General features: G+C 38.3%; 1 protein-coding gene across 2 annotated transcripts in view; it reads right to left on the bottom strand.

Annotated features, from left to right (window-relative positions):
* The window catches only part of KIF27 (kinesin family member 27), an 87,195-nt gene that overhangs the window by 14,131 nt on the left and 56,158 nt on the right, over positions 1-16,906 (bottom strand). For both annotated transcript variants that reach the window (XM_041735057.1, XM_041735067.1), the window contains 3 exons: positions 14,935-15,048; positions 11,363-11,539; positions 4,100-4,315 (listed from right to left, as the gene is read on the bottom strand). In XM_041735057.1, coding sequence (XP_041590991.1) covers positions 4,100-4,315; positions 11,363-11,539; positions 14,935-15,048 — 507 coding nt within the window. The remainder of the gene's footprint in view (positions 1-4,099; positions 4,316-11,362; positions 11,540-14,934; positions 15,049-16,906) is intronic.

Genomic DNA, 16,906 nt, shown 5'->3' with positions numbered 1-16,906 from the left:
CTTCATCAAGATAAGAAGCTTTTGCACAGCAAAGGATACAGTCAACAAAACTAAAAGACAACCTACAGAATGGGAGAAGATATTTGCAAACGATATATCAGATAAAGGGCTAGTTTCCAAAATCTATAAAGAACTTATTAAACTCAACACCAAAGAAACAAACAATCCAATCATGAAATGGGCAAAAGACATGAAGAGAAATCTCACAGAGGAAGACATGGACATGGCCAACATGCACATGAGAAAATGCTCTGCATCACTTGCCATCAGGGAAATACAAATCAAAACCACAATGAGATACCACCTCACACCAGTCAGAATGGGGAAAATTAACAAGGCAGGAAACAACAAATGTTGGAGAGGATGCGGAGAAAAGGGAACCCTCTTACACTGTTGGTGGGAATGTGAACTGATGCAGCCACTCTGGAAAACTGTGTGGAGGTTCCTCAAAGAGTTAAAAATAGACCTGCCCTACGACCCAGCAATTGCACTGTTGGGGATTTACCCCAAAGATTCAGATGCAATGAAACGCCGGGACACCTGCACCCCGATGTTTCTAGCAGCAATGTCCACAATAGCCAAACTGTGGAAGGAGCCTCGGTGTCCATCGAAAGATGAATGGATAAAGAAGATGTGGTTTATGTATACAATGGAATATTACTCAGCAATTAGAAACGACAAATACCCACCACTTGCTTCAACGTGGATGGAACTGGAGGGTATTATGCTGAGTGAAATAAGTCAATCGGAGAAGGACAAGCAGTGTATGTTCTCATTCATTTGGGGAATATAAATAATAGTGAAAGGGAATATAAAGGAAGGGAGAAGAAATGTGTGGGAAATATCAGGAAGGGAGACAGAACATAAAGACTCCTAACTCGGGGAAACGAACTAGGGGTGGTGGAAGGGGGGAGGAGGGCGGGTGTTGGAGGGGAATGGGTGACGGGCACTGAGGTGGACACTTGACGGGATGAGCACTGGGTGTTTTTCTGTATGTTGGTAAATTGAACACCAATAAAAATTAATTAAAAAATGGTTTTAAATGGTTTTAAAGCCATTTTATAAAAATCTCCAGAAAGAACCATTTTGAAAAAAATATTCAACAGCCATTTTGTTCCTCTGGGCAATTTCTAACCATCAAGAATTTGATGATTTGATAATCACTCTGTTGAGAAGAAAATAAGATGCACCTTTTTAAGAAAAACAAACCTAAGTCCTGAAAGCTGTGTCAATGAATGGATAAGAAGAACCAGAAAATAAAATGATTTATCCAAAGAACATACCTGACTTTCTGAATAATGCATACTATGATATTTTACCCAAAATGTGGAAAGTGTTTGCCTTTATATATGTCTGAGAACAATTTGGAACAAATTGAGTTTCTATAGTTTTGGACCTAAGTTAGGGAAGTCCTGACATATGTCTAAGGCAGTATGACTCCAGAATCTGACTCCAGTGAGGCTACAGCATGTAAATATTCATGCTTCTCTCTAGCCAGCAATAGGTGTGGCAAGATGAATGTCAATGAAAAACTGACCCAGGATGAAAAATCTGCCATAATGCAAACAAAATATTATCAAGAGTTGACTATGCTCTATCAGAGAGCACTGCTTTTTTACAAATGCACCAGGGATCTTGTTAAAATGCAGATTTCTAATTCAGCAGGCCTGCGTGGGGAGGCTCTGCATTTCTAACAGGCTCCCAGGTGAGGCTGCTTTTGATCAGAGACAACACTGAGAGCAGCAAGGACTTAAAGCAGTGGTCTCCAAACAGTTTAGATCGCACATCCCTATTAATAAAACAAAAAAACAAGAACAAATAAAGAGAAAACTTTTAAGTATTCATTGCATATTTGTATATTTCTCCATATACTATATGCACATTCTAACAATAAAACATGAAATTCAAAGTGTAAAAGATGAAATAAACATAGATATAATAGTTCTTATGTTTTCTTCCTATATCCCACTTATTGAACTGCTCTACATTATTAGAAAAATGGGGTTGGAACTATTTTTTTAAATTTGTTTCTAGAGTTTACCCAAAACAGAAAGTATTTGTCTATATTAAATTGTTGGGTAATCTTGTACTCATATAGTAATCTAAAATCTATCACTTCCTGTTAAGGAGTACAATTATAAAAATGATTCTGATTTATTGGGAAAGAGAAAATAATCCTAAGCAGGTTTAAAGAGATCAAAATAGCAAACTATTCCACCTAGATTTTATTGATGTCTTGTGTCACAACAGAATCTCATGTTCCCAATCATCCACAATTGGCAGATCTATCTGGTAATACTAATCCTGACATTAAGACAGTGGTGAGAGTAGAGCCCACTCTGAGTGACACTGAGAAGAACCAACTTTGTGGAAGAAGTCTGCAGAGGCTCACACGGCTAATGGAACCCCACCAACTGCAGGAGGCTCACAATTCCCTCGAACCAATCCATACTGGCTGCTAAACAGGTATTATGCGTGGTGCTGTATTTTTCACCACAAACCCTACAGAGTGAATTTTGGTTACAGAATTCCACATGAAAGAGAAATGTATTTCTGGATGAGGATGATGGGGCCTCTACCCTTCTGCAAACATAATTTGTTCATGCTCTTCTCTGTACCTTATTTAATGGTGTTCTACCTACAGGCGCCTTCTTTCTTCTACCAATATTATGGTTTTCATAATTGCACCCAAATTTCCAATCCACCAAAGCTGCCTTGATGAGTCTTCCCCCCAAATGACCATTGCATTGTTTTGTATAAATAATGTAACAAGTATGGTTTTATTACATTATTATAACTTGCTTTTTCTTATGTTCTTTAGAGTTTAGAGTTTTCTTATATCTCTTATCCCCAGAGAGAATATGAATTTTTCAAAAGAAGCATAATGCTTTTTATTTATTTATTTATTTGTTTGTTTGTTTGTTTGTTTGTTTCTTCCATGGGATCTAGTAACAGTCCTGGGTGGGCAGGCAAGAATTCCTCAAAAACTCATATTTTGTGGTATCTTGGGCTCTCATACCTTCAAATCTACAAGGCCAGTTTCCAATTCAACACCCTCAGGAGGACAGCCTGATTCTGTGATCCTCTGCACAGCTATGCAGACCCTACAACGGGGCAGTGAGGCTTATTATGCCACCCCCAATCAAGTTAGTTTTCAATTCCCTTCAACCGTGCAGGACACAACAGTCTAATTTTATGAGATTCTTCCTCCTGTTCCTCTTAACCAGCCTCCTTAACTTCTTCTCCAATCTAAAACTATCCAAGATTCAGCAAGGTGCATGATTCCCAGCTACTCACTTTCTCTTAGCAATTTTCTCTTGCTTTGGTCATGACAGGACATCGACAATAAACATTTCCAGAGGAAATTCATGCTCAAAAATTCAGACTTGTCTGATAAAATAAGGGATGAGCACCATTGCCAACTGATGTAGAATTTTGAAAAAAGACAAAGTCAGACAATTTGGCAGCCAATAAATGTACTATCTTTTACATAGTTTAAAACAGTAAAGGTGAGAGGAGCCATATGCTCCTCTAAATGAAAACTCATACTCAGAGGTATTTTTATTGGGATTTGAATTCTACGCATCTGCTTGGCTGGAACATGCTCTCAAAGGTTGGGCGTCTCTGAAAGAATTAACCTGGAATGCCCTGGCCATCCATAGTCTGTAACAGATGACCTAGTATCAGTCAAGAAAGAAGTAGAGAGAGAAGGTAGGTGCTCTCTTTGGTAGAACTGAGGAATAAGAGTCCTTCGAATCATTATGTGTTCTGTGAGGTGACACAAGAAACCCCGGCTGAGAGGGGGTTAGGAGTTAGGGTTAGGATTAAGGGTTAGGGTTAGGGCCCTACTCGAGGTTAGGGTTAGTTTCCCAGGCCCTGGCAATGTTCATAGACTCCCGTGTGAGGATACCACAGTTTCTAGGTAAGCATGGACTGTGGCACTTAATAGGAGCCAGGTAAACTCATTATATCTGACACAGTCTCAAGGAAACAAAGTTTACCAGAGTTCTCATTTTTATGTTTTAGTTAACAAGGACAGAAGAAATCATCCCAGTGACCCATCATAGAGTACTTCCAGTTCTAAAGAATACTGACTTACTTCAGGTGTTAACACACTACCATTTTTAAGTTTCTCATCCACACTATTTCTTCGTCTCTGTAGCTGATCCTTTTCTTTCTGGAGGGCTTGGACTCGTTCTGCAATCTTTATTTTCTCCTCAGCTGTGCTGTGTTGAAGCTCGACATTCTTTTCACACAACTCTTGATCCAGCAAGTTCAGGCGAGTTGATATTTTCAAACTATCTGTGTTTAAGATCTAGAAAGACACAATCAACCAAACACCCCAAAAACAGTTACTCAAAAGCCAGACTGCATATAAATTTTAAAAATAGGGAAAATTACTAACTGAATATATTTATTTTTAGCTTCCACATTATTGTTTTCCCTTGTGGGGGTGATTTTGGTTCATTTTTTTTAATCTTAAGTTGAATGCCTTAAAAAAAAAAAGAGAGAGAGAGAGAGAGATTCAAGGAGTGCCTGGGTGGTGCAGTCAGTTAAGCAACTGACTCTTGATTTCAACCCAAGTCATGATCTCAGGGTTGTGAGATCAAGCCCAGCATGAGGCTCATGGAATCTGCTTAAGGTTCTTTCTCTCCCTCTCCCCTACCCCATGCTCTCTCTTTCAAAAAAGAAAAAAAAAAGGAGGGGGGAGATTCAAATGTTGAATTTACTGCCAAGTATTGCTTGCCCACACCAGACTACAGAATATTGGTTTTGAGAGCTAGTATTTTTCCTTTTTTTTATTATTTCCTAAATTAAACTTTTCTTCCTTGGTCTGTTACATAGTTATATGGCCTGTAACTAATAATATAATTTCCCTAAAGGTTGAGATTTGGTTTGTTGCTGTTTATTTTTTTTTTTTTTTTTTTTTTTTTTTATTTATTTATGATAGTCACAGAGAGAGAGAGAGGCAGAGACACAGGCAGAGGGAGAAGCGGGCTCCACGCACCGGGAGCCCGATGTGGGATTCGATCCCGGGTCTCCAGGATCGCGCCCTGGGCCAAAGGCAGGCGCCAAACCGCTGCGCCACCCAGGGATCCCTGTTGCTGTTTAAATATACAATTTGTTTCTACTCTTATTTCACTCTGGTCAGAAAACACACCAGTTAAAGTAATGGAGATACTTGATATGGCCTAACCTAAGAGAATTCTTAAAATAAGTTTTGCATCTAAGTATGTATGTATATATACTACAGGTTTATAATTTTTTTAAAGTAATCCCCTTTAACCTGAGTCTCACTCCCCAGAAACAATCTTCAACCTTTCTAGATGTTTCTCCTGATGTTAATATTTCTAAATAACATTACCAATTTCACATACTGCCTACAGACTGACTATTGGGGAAGACAAGGACCTGGCTCTATCATGCCTCCTCTACTTCCCCTCCTCGAGTCTCCCCATATAAGGTATATTGCAGTTTTATGTTACATCAATCAGTTTACATGACTTTGTGAATATTTTTCATAGTTGAACTACCTAGTAGTATAAAAAAAACATTTTCCATAGGATACAACTTTTGGTACTACCTACTAACTCTTCTCCAATAGAACTATACAATTCCTTTCAACACTGTTTTTTTCATTTGACCAAAACCTACATCAGGAAATTTTTGTTTTATTCTAGAAACATTTATCCCAAAGTCTCCATCCATGTGCTCCAAACTAGTTGTTCTAGAACTTCCTTTTGGTGTTATCCTGGGAATTTCCACGTTGGTCACCCTTTCAAGACGCTGAGCCTTCTTTTTTCATAGTTGATGCCCTCATTTTTGTGAAGCACAACCTCTTAGTCGTTTTCTGAGACAGCCTAGGGTGGAGATTTTCTCACCTGAAAATGTCCTTATTCTGCCTTCATATTTGATTCAGAGTTAGGCTCAAAAGAGAAGTCTTGTTTGGAAATCACTTTCCTTCTGAGTTGGAAGACTGCTGCGGGTCTTTTAGTTTCTACTAAAGAAGTCTGAGAGGTCTAATTCCATTCTGATTGTTGAGATTTACAAAGGACTCATCTCTTCTAATTGGTAACTTTCAGAATCTTTTCTTTTCCTTGAGATACTCAAAACTTCACAATGACAAGCATTTGGCCCTCATTTTGCTGGGCCCCTGATGACCTATTTTGATCTAGAGTCTCACATCTTCAGTGTTAGGAAATTTATGTTGCCTCTGATAATCCCCTCTCTCGTTTTCCGTTATATCTTCCTGAAATTCCTATTTCTTGGATGTTCTACTTCCTGGATTTATCTGCCAACTAAAGTTTTTTCCTCCTATTTTCTATGTATCCTTTTATTTACTTTCTGGGATATTTCTTCAACGTTATCCTCCAAATTTTTACATTTCCAGTAATTCTCACTTTACGATAAAGAGAGCATCATCTTTGAGCACCTTGAGGATATTAAGGGTTTTGGGAAGCTTTTTCAGCTCCTTCCCCTATCTCTAATGTCTCTGAGCTTCATTTTTTCTCTTGGTCTCTCTCTTTCACATTAGTAACATTCCTGCCATGGCTGTCCCACTTAAGAGTCAAGCATGAAAATGGTAATACATTGTGTGATGGGTATGCTTTGCCACAACAGAATATATCTAGGGTCTGGACACTTAGTTGGGGAGCCCAAGGGTGTTTTTAAGTCTTTTTTTCAGGGACGGTTTCAGAAAACCCACCAATGACCTGCTGGGAAGTATAAATCTGGCTGCCAGCATTCTGGGATCTAAATGAGGATTCAGGAAATAAATGGCTATCTCAGGATTCGTATGTAGACTAGGTTTTCATTCATTCCCTGTTTTGAGTATTTTGACTTACTCCAACCTTCTGCTGTACCTGGTTCAGCCTTCAGAAAATAAAGCGTTTAGCCTCAGAGTGAGAAAAGGATGGTTTCCTGATGATGCCCTGCTTTCATCTTTATGCTTCAGTCCTGCCTTCCAAAAATCTGGAACACTTTGTTTCTGAGTCTTTTTTTTTTTTTCAGATTTTATTTATTTGTATATAGAGAGACACAGCGAGAATGCACATGAGCAGGGGGAGAGGAAGGGAGAGGGAGAATCCTAGGCAGACTATGTGCTGAGTGCAGAGCCCCAGAGGGGGCTGGATCTCAAAAACCATGAAATCATGATCTGAGTGGAAGCCAAGAGTTGTACGGACTGAACCACTCAGGTTCTCCTCTTAGTCTTTTTTAATTCTTTTTTTAAAAAGATTTTTATTTATTCATGAGAAACACACAGAGAGAGGCAGAGACAGAAAAGGCTCCCCGTGCGGAGCCTGATGCAAGACTCGATCCTAAGACCCCAGGATCACGACCTGAGCCAAAGGCAGACGCTCAACCACTAAGCTACCCAGGTGTCCCATCTTTTCTTATTCTATGTGAATTCTCTCATAAAGCTGTTATTATTTTAAAAATTTAAAAAAAAGCTAATGCTACAGTCAGCCTCTCATTCACGATCCTCTCAAGACACTTGGATTTCAGCCTCCCCTGCTTAGTCAGTAAGCACTTATCTATTGCCTTCCATTTTACATTTCTTGGTAATCTTTCATATCTTTTTTTTCCCTTTATGGGCATACATGGGCATACAGCTTTTTTTTTTTAATAATAGCTTTACTGAGAGATAATTTACATGCAGTTCACCTATTGATTGATTGATTGATTGATTGAGACTTTTTAAAAGTTATCTCTATACCCAATGTGGGACTCAAACTCACAACCCCAAGATCAAGAGTCATGTACTCCACCAACAGAGCCAACCAGGCACCCTTAAGTTGCCTATTTAAAGGATATAATTTGATGGATCTTAGTATATTCACAGTTGTGAGTTGCACAGTTGTGCATCCATCACCACAATCAATTTGAGAACGTTTTCATTGCTCCCCAAAGTGAAACCTCATGTGCACTAGCAATCATTTCATTTCTTCCCCAATCCCTGACCCAGCCCTCAGTAACCACTACTCTACTTTCTATCTCTATGTAATTGCCTCATCTGCACATTGATATAAATGGAGCCAGACAATATGTGTTCTTTTGTGGCTGGCTTCTTTCCCTTAACACAATGTTTTTGGGGTTCATCCATGTGGTAGCATGGATCAGAACTTCATTCCTTCCTCTTGCTGAGTAATATTCCATAGTATGTATATACCACTTTCTCTTTATCTGTTCAATATCCATTCTCTTTATCCATGCAATAACTCTGTGTTTAACTTTTTGATGAACTACAATGTAGTTATCCAAGGCAACTGCACCATTTTACAATCCCACAAGCAGCGTATGAATATTCCAATTCCCTCATATAGTCACCAACACTTCTCATCTTTTTTTCTGACCACAGCTATCCATCCTAGTAAGTGTAAAGCAGGGTCTCATCTATGTTTTGATTTGCATTTTCCTGATGGCTAATAATGTTGAACATTATTTCATATGTTTATTGGCCATTTGTATATATTATTTGAGAAATGTCTATTAAATCTTTTGCCCATTTTTTAATTGAGTTGTCTTTTTATTATTAAGTTATGACTTCTTTATATATTCTAGATACAATTCCTTTATCAGGTATATGATCTATAAAAATTTTTCTCCATTCTGTGGGTTGTCTTTTCAAAATCCACTTTTTTTGATGGTGGCCTTTGCATAACAAATGCTTTTAACTGTGATGAAGTCCAATTTATCTGTTTCTTCTGTTGTTTGTGCTTCAGATATAATATCACAGAAACCATTGCTTAATCCAAGGTAACAAAGATTTACACTTTAGTTTTCTTCTAAGAGTTTTATAGTTTTACCTCATATTTAGGTCTTTGACTCACTTTGAGTTGAAATCATAAATAGTATGAAAATTGTTTTTTTTATATCATGTTCCTTGTCCAAAATGCATAGGACCGAATTTTGATTTCTTAAACACTGAAATAGATGTAATCTATTTACACCTTTTGTTCAGAAAAGAACCCAGCAATGTAACAGTCTCAAATCTCTCTTCTGTTTAATTAAAATGATCCTCAAAGAATCAATTTTGCTTTGCTCTGCTGGGGTTTCATTTATCTGTACTCTACTTATTTCAATATGGTCTCAAATTTTACATCTTGTTGGAAGTAGAAAACTTCATTTTTTAAAATTTATTTTGTCGTTGTTAGATCACTAATAAACTTATTTCAGGAAGATTTTCCTCCTCATTCCTTTTTATTTTTTTCCTCTTTATTCTTTGTGATACAGAGCATTTAATAAATGTCCAAGTTTATTTTCTATTTACTCACTTGATATATTAGTTTGTTCATCTCTTTTGCTGTCATTTACATGTTTTGGGAGATCGCTTTTAAAACTTAACCCTGACAGGCAGTGTGTGCAAGCTGCCTGGATACAGCACCAGCAACTAGGCTGGTCGGAGGGGCTGCCCCTACCCCTGTGTCCCACAGCCTAGTGCTAATAGCTATTCAACATGACTGGGGAATTGAAGATAGAGCAGAGGTAAATACAGGTCTCCATGTTTGAAACAGAGAGGTTAAGAACACACCACCATCATCTCAGATCCTACTGACCTGGCTGAAAGGCAGAATAAGCAGGTCACTGATCCTCTCTGTTCTCTTTCTTAATGTGTAAACTGTTTTGGCCTACTGGGTAGAAAGTCCTCTTCATGTCTGGGGCAAGCCAGCTTCATCTTCAGATGCTACTGGTGCTATTGTTGAAAGTATCTATAGCTACATCCAAAAGAGTATCTCCTGGTTCTTCTACTCTCTCTACAATCATTCCTTTTTCAAAACTTGAAATTGAGATAAATTCCTTCATAAAATCACTTTTTTAGTTCATATAACCCAAGTTCTCCAGCCAAAGTTCTTATAAAGGTCCCCAAGTTGTCATAGATTGAAAGTGAACAAATCTTAATTACATAAAATCTTTCTTCTAGAGGAACCCTGCAAATCCCTAACTTTGGGTAGTAGTAATAGATCACTTTTAAGTCTATTTTTCCAAATTACCAATGCTCTCTACACAGCATCAAATGGTACAATTTATTTCTTAAATATCCACTTATAAAGAGGTTGCCAGGGGAATCTCTTGGTTCATGGTTACAGACTTTGTGTTTGGGTCCATAAAATGTTTTGGAAATAGGGTGACAGTTGTATAACACTGTGAATGTGGGGATCCCTGGGTGGCTCAGCAGTTTAGTGCCTGCCTTTGGCCCAGGGCATGATCCTGGAGTCCTGGGATCGAGCTCCACATCAGGCTTCCTGCATGGAGCCTGCTTCTCCCTCTGCCTGTGTCTCTGCCTTTCTCTCTCTGTCTCTCATGAATGAATGAATGAATGAATGAATGAATAAATAAATAAATAATAAATAAATATAAAAAAGCACTGTGAATGTAACTAGTGTCACTGAATTATATACTGAAAAATGGTTAAAATGGCAAATTTTATGTATATTTTACCATAATTTTTAAAATACCAAAAAAGATCAATGGATAAAGAAGACGTGGTTTATGTATACAATGGAATGTTACTCAGCCATTAGAAATGACAAATACCCACCATTCGCTTCAACATGGATGGAACTGGAGGGTTTTATGCTGAGTGAAATAAGTCAATCGGAGAAGGACAAACATTATATGGTCTCATTCATTTGGGGAATATAAATAATAGTGAAAGGGAATAGAAGGGAAGGGAGAAGAAATGGGTAGGAAATATCAGAAAGGGAGACAGAACATGAAGACTCCTAACTCTGGGAAACGAACTAGGGGTGGTGGAAGGGGAGGAGGGCGGGGGGTGGGGGTGAATGGGTGACAGGCACTGAGGGGGGCACTTGATGGGATGAGCACTGGGTGTTATTCTGTATGTTGGCAAACTGAACACCAATAAAAAATAAATTTATTATTTAAAAAATAAATAAAATAAAATACCAAAAAAGTTAACAATAAATCATACTTGGCAGAACACTTAACACTGGATTTCAAAATTGCAAGAGATTTTACCAGTAGTCATTAAATAAACACTAACATGGAAAATACATTGAAAACCAGAAGAGTTTTCTTTTTGGTTTCTTTTTTTTTTTTTAAGATTTATTTATTTATTTATTTATTTATCCATGATAGACAGAGAGAGAGAGAGAGAGAGAGAGAGAGGCAGAGACACAGGAGGAGGGAGAAGCAGGCTCCATGCCGGGAGCCCGACGTGGGACTCGATCCCAGGACTCCAGATCACACCCTGCGCCAAAGGCAGGTGCTAAACTGCTGAGCCACCCAGGAATCCCTCTCTTGGTTTCTAATTTCACAGTGGTATGATTTACTTCTTAGGAAAAAAATCCCAGTTTCAGTGGCTTACAACCACAATCAAAGAGCATAACAAAGAGAATACCTGACTTGATCTCAACTTCTTATTCTCCAGGTGGCTCTTCTCCTTTAACAGGGCCTCCTTCTTACAAACTATGGCCTCTCGCTTCTTTAAGTCTTCTTGCAGCTCCTCCAATTCCTGGCGTTGGTTCAGGACTTTCTCTACTTCTTCATCTAACCATTTCTTTTGCTCGTCCAGTTTCTATATTAAAATTGTTACAAAGAATGTTACATCAAAGAAAGAAATGTTACATCATTTGTTTTTCTTCTGCCATAAGATGTACATGGTAATAACATAACTTCTGATTGGCTAAAACACCTCAAGTGAACATTTTTTAACCATCTGGAAGACATTAAGTGAACACTTAACAACTCTCAGTGAGAATACTAAGACAGTGTTCCTGTCTAAACCCATCAAGAAGTGGTTCTGGTTAACACCTTGCTGTGTTTTATAAGGAATTAAGATGTATTCCCCAATATCTGTTCGAGCCTGGGATTTTCTAGGCTCACAGAGAAAGGGCTGACAATTTTCTATGTATATATTAAGAGAGTTCTGAGAACATGCTCGGGATCTTTTTCTCTGTCGCAGAGGAGCAAGCATGCCTGCATCACAGCACTTACGCTGCTGTCTGCTCTACAGTCTGTCTCTGCTGCTTGAGCTCCTTGATGGACTGCAGAGACTGTCTTCTCTCCCTCTCTATCCCCAGTGCCTGGTATACTTCCTAGCCCATGACTGGCCTTCAATAAAATGTTAAATGATTGGATGAATGCCTGAATCCATCAATTTATCAATGAAGTGAATAAATGAATACACACAGTGGAAGACACATATGATAGAGCATGGAAATATACTCTACACTCTAACCTGTCAACATCAAGGAATTATAAGATAAACGGAGCTGGAAAGATTTCTAAAACAAGCAGCTTAGTGTTCTCTTGAATTGAGGACACCCAGAAACAAAGAAAACAAAAATATGAATGGAATATGAACTTTACCAAGCGCCCATCTGCACTGTGGACATAGTAATGAAGCAATGCCAGCTAAACAACTAATAATACGAAAACAAATCAATACAGTACTATTTTCCAATTCTTCTCCAGATTAATAAAAATGGTGCCTAGAAATCTATATTAAAACAATGAGTGAATATGCATGAGGAAAAAAAAGGCAATGTGGCCAACAAACTAGATCCAGAGCTAGGTTCCCCATCCAGACCTAGACAGCATGATCCTATACGCACTATCCCATCCAAATAATATTGAAGCCTAAAATATTAGCTCTATAATCATAAGGAATAGGAAGGATATCCCAAAGCAACTACAGAAATACTTTAGTTTTGTTATATCTGGCTCTACCTTAGAAACTCCACATATAGAGACCCTACTGACAGTCTACCAATTAACTAAAACATATTCTACAAACACTCCTTGACTGTGAGTAGGATCTGAAAGATGAATAACAGGTCTTTTGTAAGGTCCATTCCCAGGACAGGAGAAAAACCCCAAAAATATGTTGATAATAAATACTATATATACCTAACTCCTAGGTACCATGTCCATAAAAATGGAGGGAGAGATTGGCTCTGTCTGGGAAATGGAAGAAATGTCAGTACTGGCCTCACAGAGTAAGTAATATTTTAGCAGTGCTTTGAAGATGGGTAGGAGTCCATATAATACATATTTTTTAGGGAAAAAATGTGAGTGGATTTTTCTGCATTTGACATAAAGGTTATGATTTGTATAATTCACTGTATCTTAGTAAGTTTTCTGAAAATTTCTTGATTTGTCTTTTTATAGCAAAGGTTCCTATTACATAGTTCCAATTTTATGTTTTCTTATAAAGGAGCTTCAGAACAAATCAATGTCCTAAGCTCTTCAGATACCCACACCAATTATCTTATAATTTTGTTCCTGTTTAGAGTCAAATTCTAGAAAGTGGGGTTTTTTTTGAAGTATTAAAAAAATACAAAGCTTTGCTTTTTATTTATTAATATTTTTAATGCAACACAGTGCCAGCTGTGGAAATCTTTTTATTATTATTATTTTTAAAAGAACAAATGACAATTTTTTAAAAAGATTTTATTTATTCATTCATGAGAGACACAGAGAGAGAGGCAGAGACACAGGCAGAGGGAGAAGCAGGCTCCATGCCGGGAGCCCGATGTGGAACTCGATCCCGGGTCTCCAGGATCACATCCTGCGCTGGAGGCGGCGCTAAATCACTGAGCCACCAGCTCTTTTTATTATTGTATTTAAAATCTAGATCTTTAACATTTTGAAGATGTTATTATTATTACTATTCTATGCATTCTCATATTCTATGCATTCATTATTCTCATATTCTATGCATTATAGAATATAATTCATTATATTCTATGCATTCTCATTATTCTATGCATTCCTACCTCTCCTATTCCCCAACATACCCTTTCTGCCCAGAAATGTTATTACCAAGCAGCACAGAATGTCAGTGACAGCACTTTAACTAATGTCAAAAACACCAGTAAAATAAATAACTGGGAATATATTTATGTCCTAAATTTTACTACTAAGATATACATAAAATTTAAGAAAGAGTAAATAAATTTTTTAGAATTAAGGTGATAAATTAGTATTTGAGTGTAATTGCAGTTTTAAGTGCCTATTTTTCTTTCAGTTAGATTTTTAGAACTGCCATTTTGAATTTACATAAAACTAAAAATTTATTTCTGTGATCAGTTTATGGTTTTCTTTCTTCTTCTTTTTTTTTTTTTTTGAGAGAGAGACAAAAGGAGGGGCAGAGGGTGAGAGAGAATCCCAAGCAGGCTCTACACTCAGTGCAGAGCCTGATGCAGGGCTCAATCTCAAGACCCTGAGATCATGACCTAAGCCAAAATCAAGAGTCAGATGCTTAACTAACTGAGCCATCCAAGTGCCCCTTGATTTCATTTTTCAAATGTGACACAAAAAAACAAAAAATTTTTTAATTCATCATATATGGTGCATATACAATTTGGTTATGTAGGAATGGGACGGCTCTGATTTTAGAAATTTATTGTTTCCAAAAAAAAAAAAAAAAAAAAAGAAAGAAAGAGAAATCTATTGTTTCCATGGGAATAAAGCAGTCTTTATTCCCCTATCAATCAAGACTGGTTTATTCCCATAGAAACAATCTAGTGAACATGGATTTCATGTTAACATTCTAAAACATTCAAATAAATCCATTTCTATTGAAGTAATAATACAGTACATTTCTGGATGAGTGTAAATTTTTTTTCAAGATTTTATTTATCTAAAAGAGAAAGAATGAGCAAGGAGGACAGATAGAGAAGCAGACTCTCCCCACTGAGCAAGGAGCCTGATGTGGGGCTTGATCCCAGGAACCCGAGACTATATGACCTGAGCCAAAGACAGATGCTTAACCAAATGAGCCACCCAGGCACCCTGAGAGTAATTTTTTAATGACAGAAAAGTTTTGGGAGAAATACTAGAAAATGTGCACTCAAGTGGTAAAGTCTAGTGCTTAAAGATTTTATTTATAATTCGCCACTTTTACCTCTATTTAGACAATCATCAGAGCAAAGAGAAAACTGCAAACACTAAATAGAATCGACAAACCTGGAGTTGGTCTATACTTCCAAACGAACCTTTTCTCTTTTTCATCTTAAATGCATCAGGGTCCTCAGGTTTCAGTTTCAGAGCTTCTTCCTGTTCTGTTTTTAACCTTAGTTCCTGCAGAAAACAGAAATTGAAAACACCTTACTGCTTGTACTACCTGGCCATCATTAAATATTTATGCAGGTAATCATTTTCTTAGCTTTTCTTTACTTCATTGCAAAAAGAGAAAAAATGAGTAGATGAAGGTTGGGGCTATTTGAGAAGAAAATAATGTTAGCTCCTCACAGAAGCAATAAAATCTCACAGCAAAAAGTAGGGTTTATTAACAAAACTATGGTTTTGTTCCATTGTCTGCCAGGGTTACAAAACAGCATAACAGGGATAGAGTCTGAAAATTACAAATGTGCTTTTCTAGTCTGCCTTTCTGAGCTCATGACATTTAGGTGGGCCACACAAGGCACCCATCTGGACAGTAGAAATATGGAAAGTAATATTCAGTTTTGGGCATTGAGAAAGGATTTTGCAGCAGCACCTGGGTGGCTCAGTCGGTTAAGTGTTTGCCTTCAGCTCAGGTCATGATCCCAGGAATCCAAGGGTCCTGGGATTCAGCCCCATGTTGGGCCCTCTGCTCAATGCGGAGCCTGCTTCTCCCTCTCCCTCTGCCTGCTGCTCCCCCTGCTTGTGCTCGCTGTCAAATAAATAAAATCTTAAAAAAAAAAAAAATTTTGCAGCATGAGAGTAGCCTTTCAAGATAGATCACAGTCCTAGGAAGGGTATTTTCTAAATTCCTTCCATTTCCATCCACATCCACATCTTCCATCCACATGAGCCCCAGGTGCTCTCCTGGGGTTTAGAGAAGATGCCGCTGTCTACCACTAAGGCTTAGCAGGAATTAGGAAGGAGGCCATGAACCAAAGTGGGCTGCTCCCCATTACTATTTCTTACTGGCCCATGATGGATAAGTACAGAAATTGAATGTGTTCAGAAACCTTCGTAACATTTGGACAGAATAATTTCTATGTCTGTTGAATATTAACAGTAATAAGAAATACTAAAAAAAAATGGGCTTACTACCAATTTCCAGCCTTGGGAGAGGCAGGAAGGAGAAAAGAGATGGTAAGAGAGATGTGTGTCCCAATTTTCCTGAGATCTGGCCTCTTGAGTTCTGGCCCCAAAAGAGGGTGATGAGGAATCACAGAGGGCAGAGAGAGGGCACAGATGGCAGAGCTGAGGTCCCACACCTATTCAGGACTGCCCAGCCTCACCGACAGCTGGAGTACAATCAGGAAAGACAGACTAATTACAGAATCCTTGGCCTCAAGTGACGTGGATCCTAAGAGCCAATGGGAGTCCGTTATTGTGGGACACTGACCCCAAAACTGAAGAGGAAGACAGGCCACTGGGCTAGCAAGCTAGATAAAAGGCCTTGCAGCCCCTAGGGGGATTTGTAATGCCATGAGGAGGCGAGATGAAGCCAAAGCACTTCTGTGCTCTAAACTGAAAGCAAGATCAGACTACAAGTTATATCAACTCTGGGCTGGCTCCACTGTTAGGGCCCAGCAGAGAAAGGCAGATGAGGGAGGGCAGTCACACCCAAACACCAAATGAAATTCATGAAGTCCCCTTCTCTTCAACGCCATATGAAGCAGTAAAAGCTATAGACCCAACCATCACATACACTCGACTCAACCCTAGGGACAGAAGCACAGGGTGGAAGAGGAAAGAGGCTAAGAAACTGAGTATTCTTATGCAAGAGAGCTGGTAATTATTTAAAAAACATGGTGAAATTACCAGAGCAAGGTCTGAACAGACTGGGAAAATACATGGTTAGCTCCTCTATTTCCAGTAATTATCATGATGTGGCCTGGACAGGGCGAGGGGTGGCGGTGTCATACAGAACACAGGTCTGCTACAGACTAAATAAAGACATTTTCTCTGCTCATCTGCATTGCATTACAAGTGAATTTGACCC

The sequence above is a fragment of the Vulpes lagopus genome, chromosome 2 (assembly GCF_018345385.1).
Source record: "Vulpes lagopus strain Blue_001 chromosome 2, ASM1834538v1, whole genome shotgun sequence".
Taxonomy (NCBI): Eukaryota; Metazoa; Chordata; class Mammalia; order Carnivora; family Canidae; genus Vulpes; species Vulpes lagopus.
The sequence above is the reverse complement of the archived record's forward strand: the minus strand, read 5'-3'. Positions and strand labels throughout refer to the sequence as shown.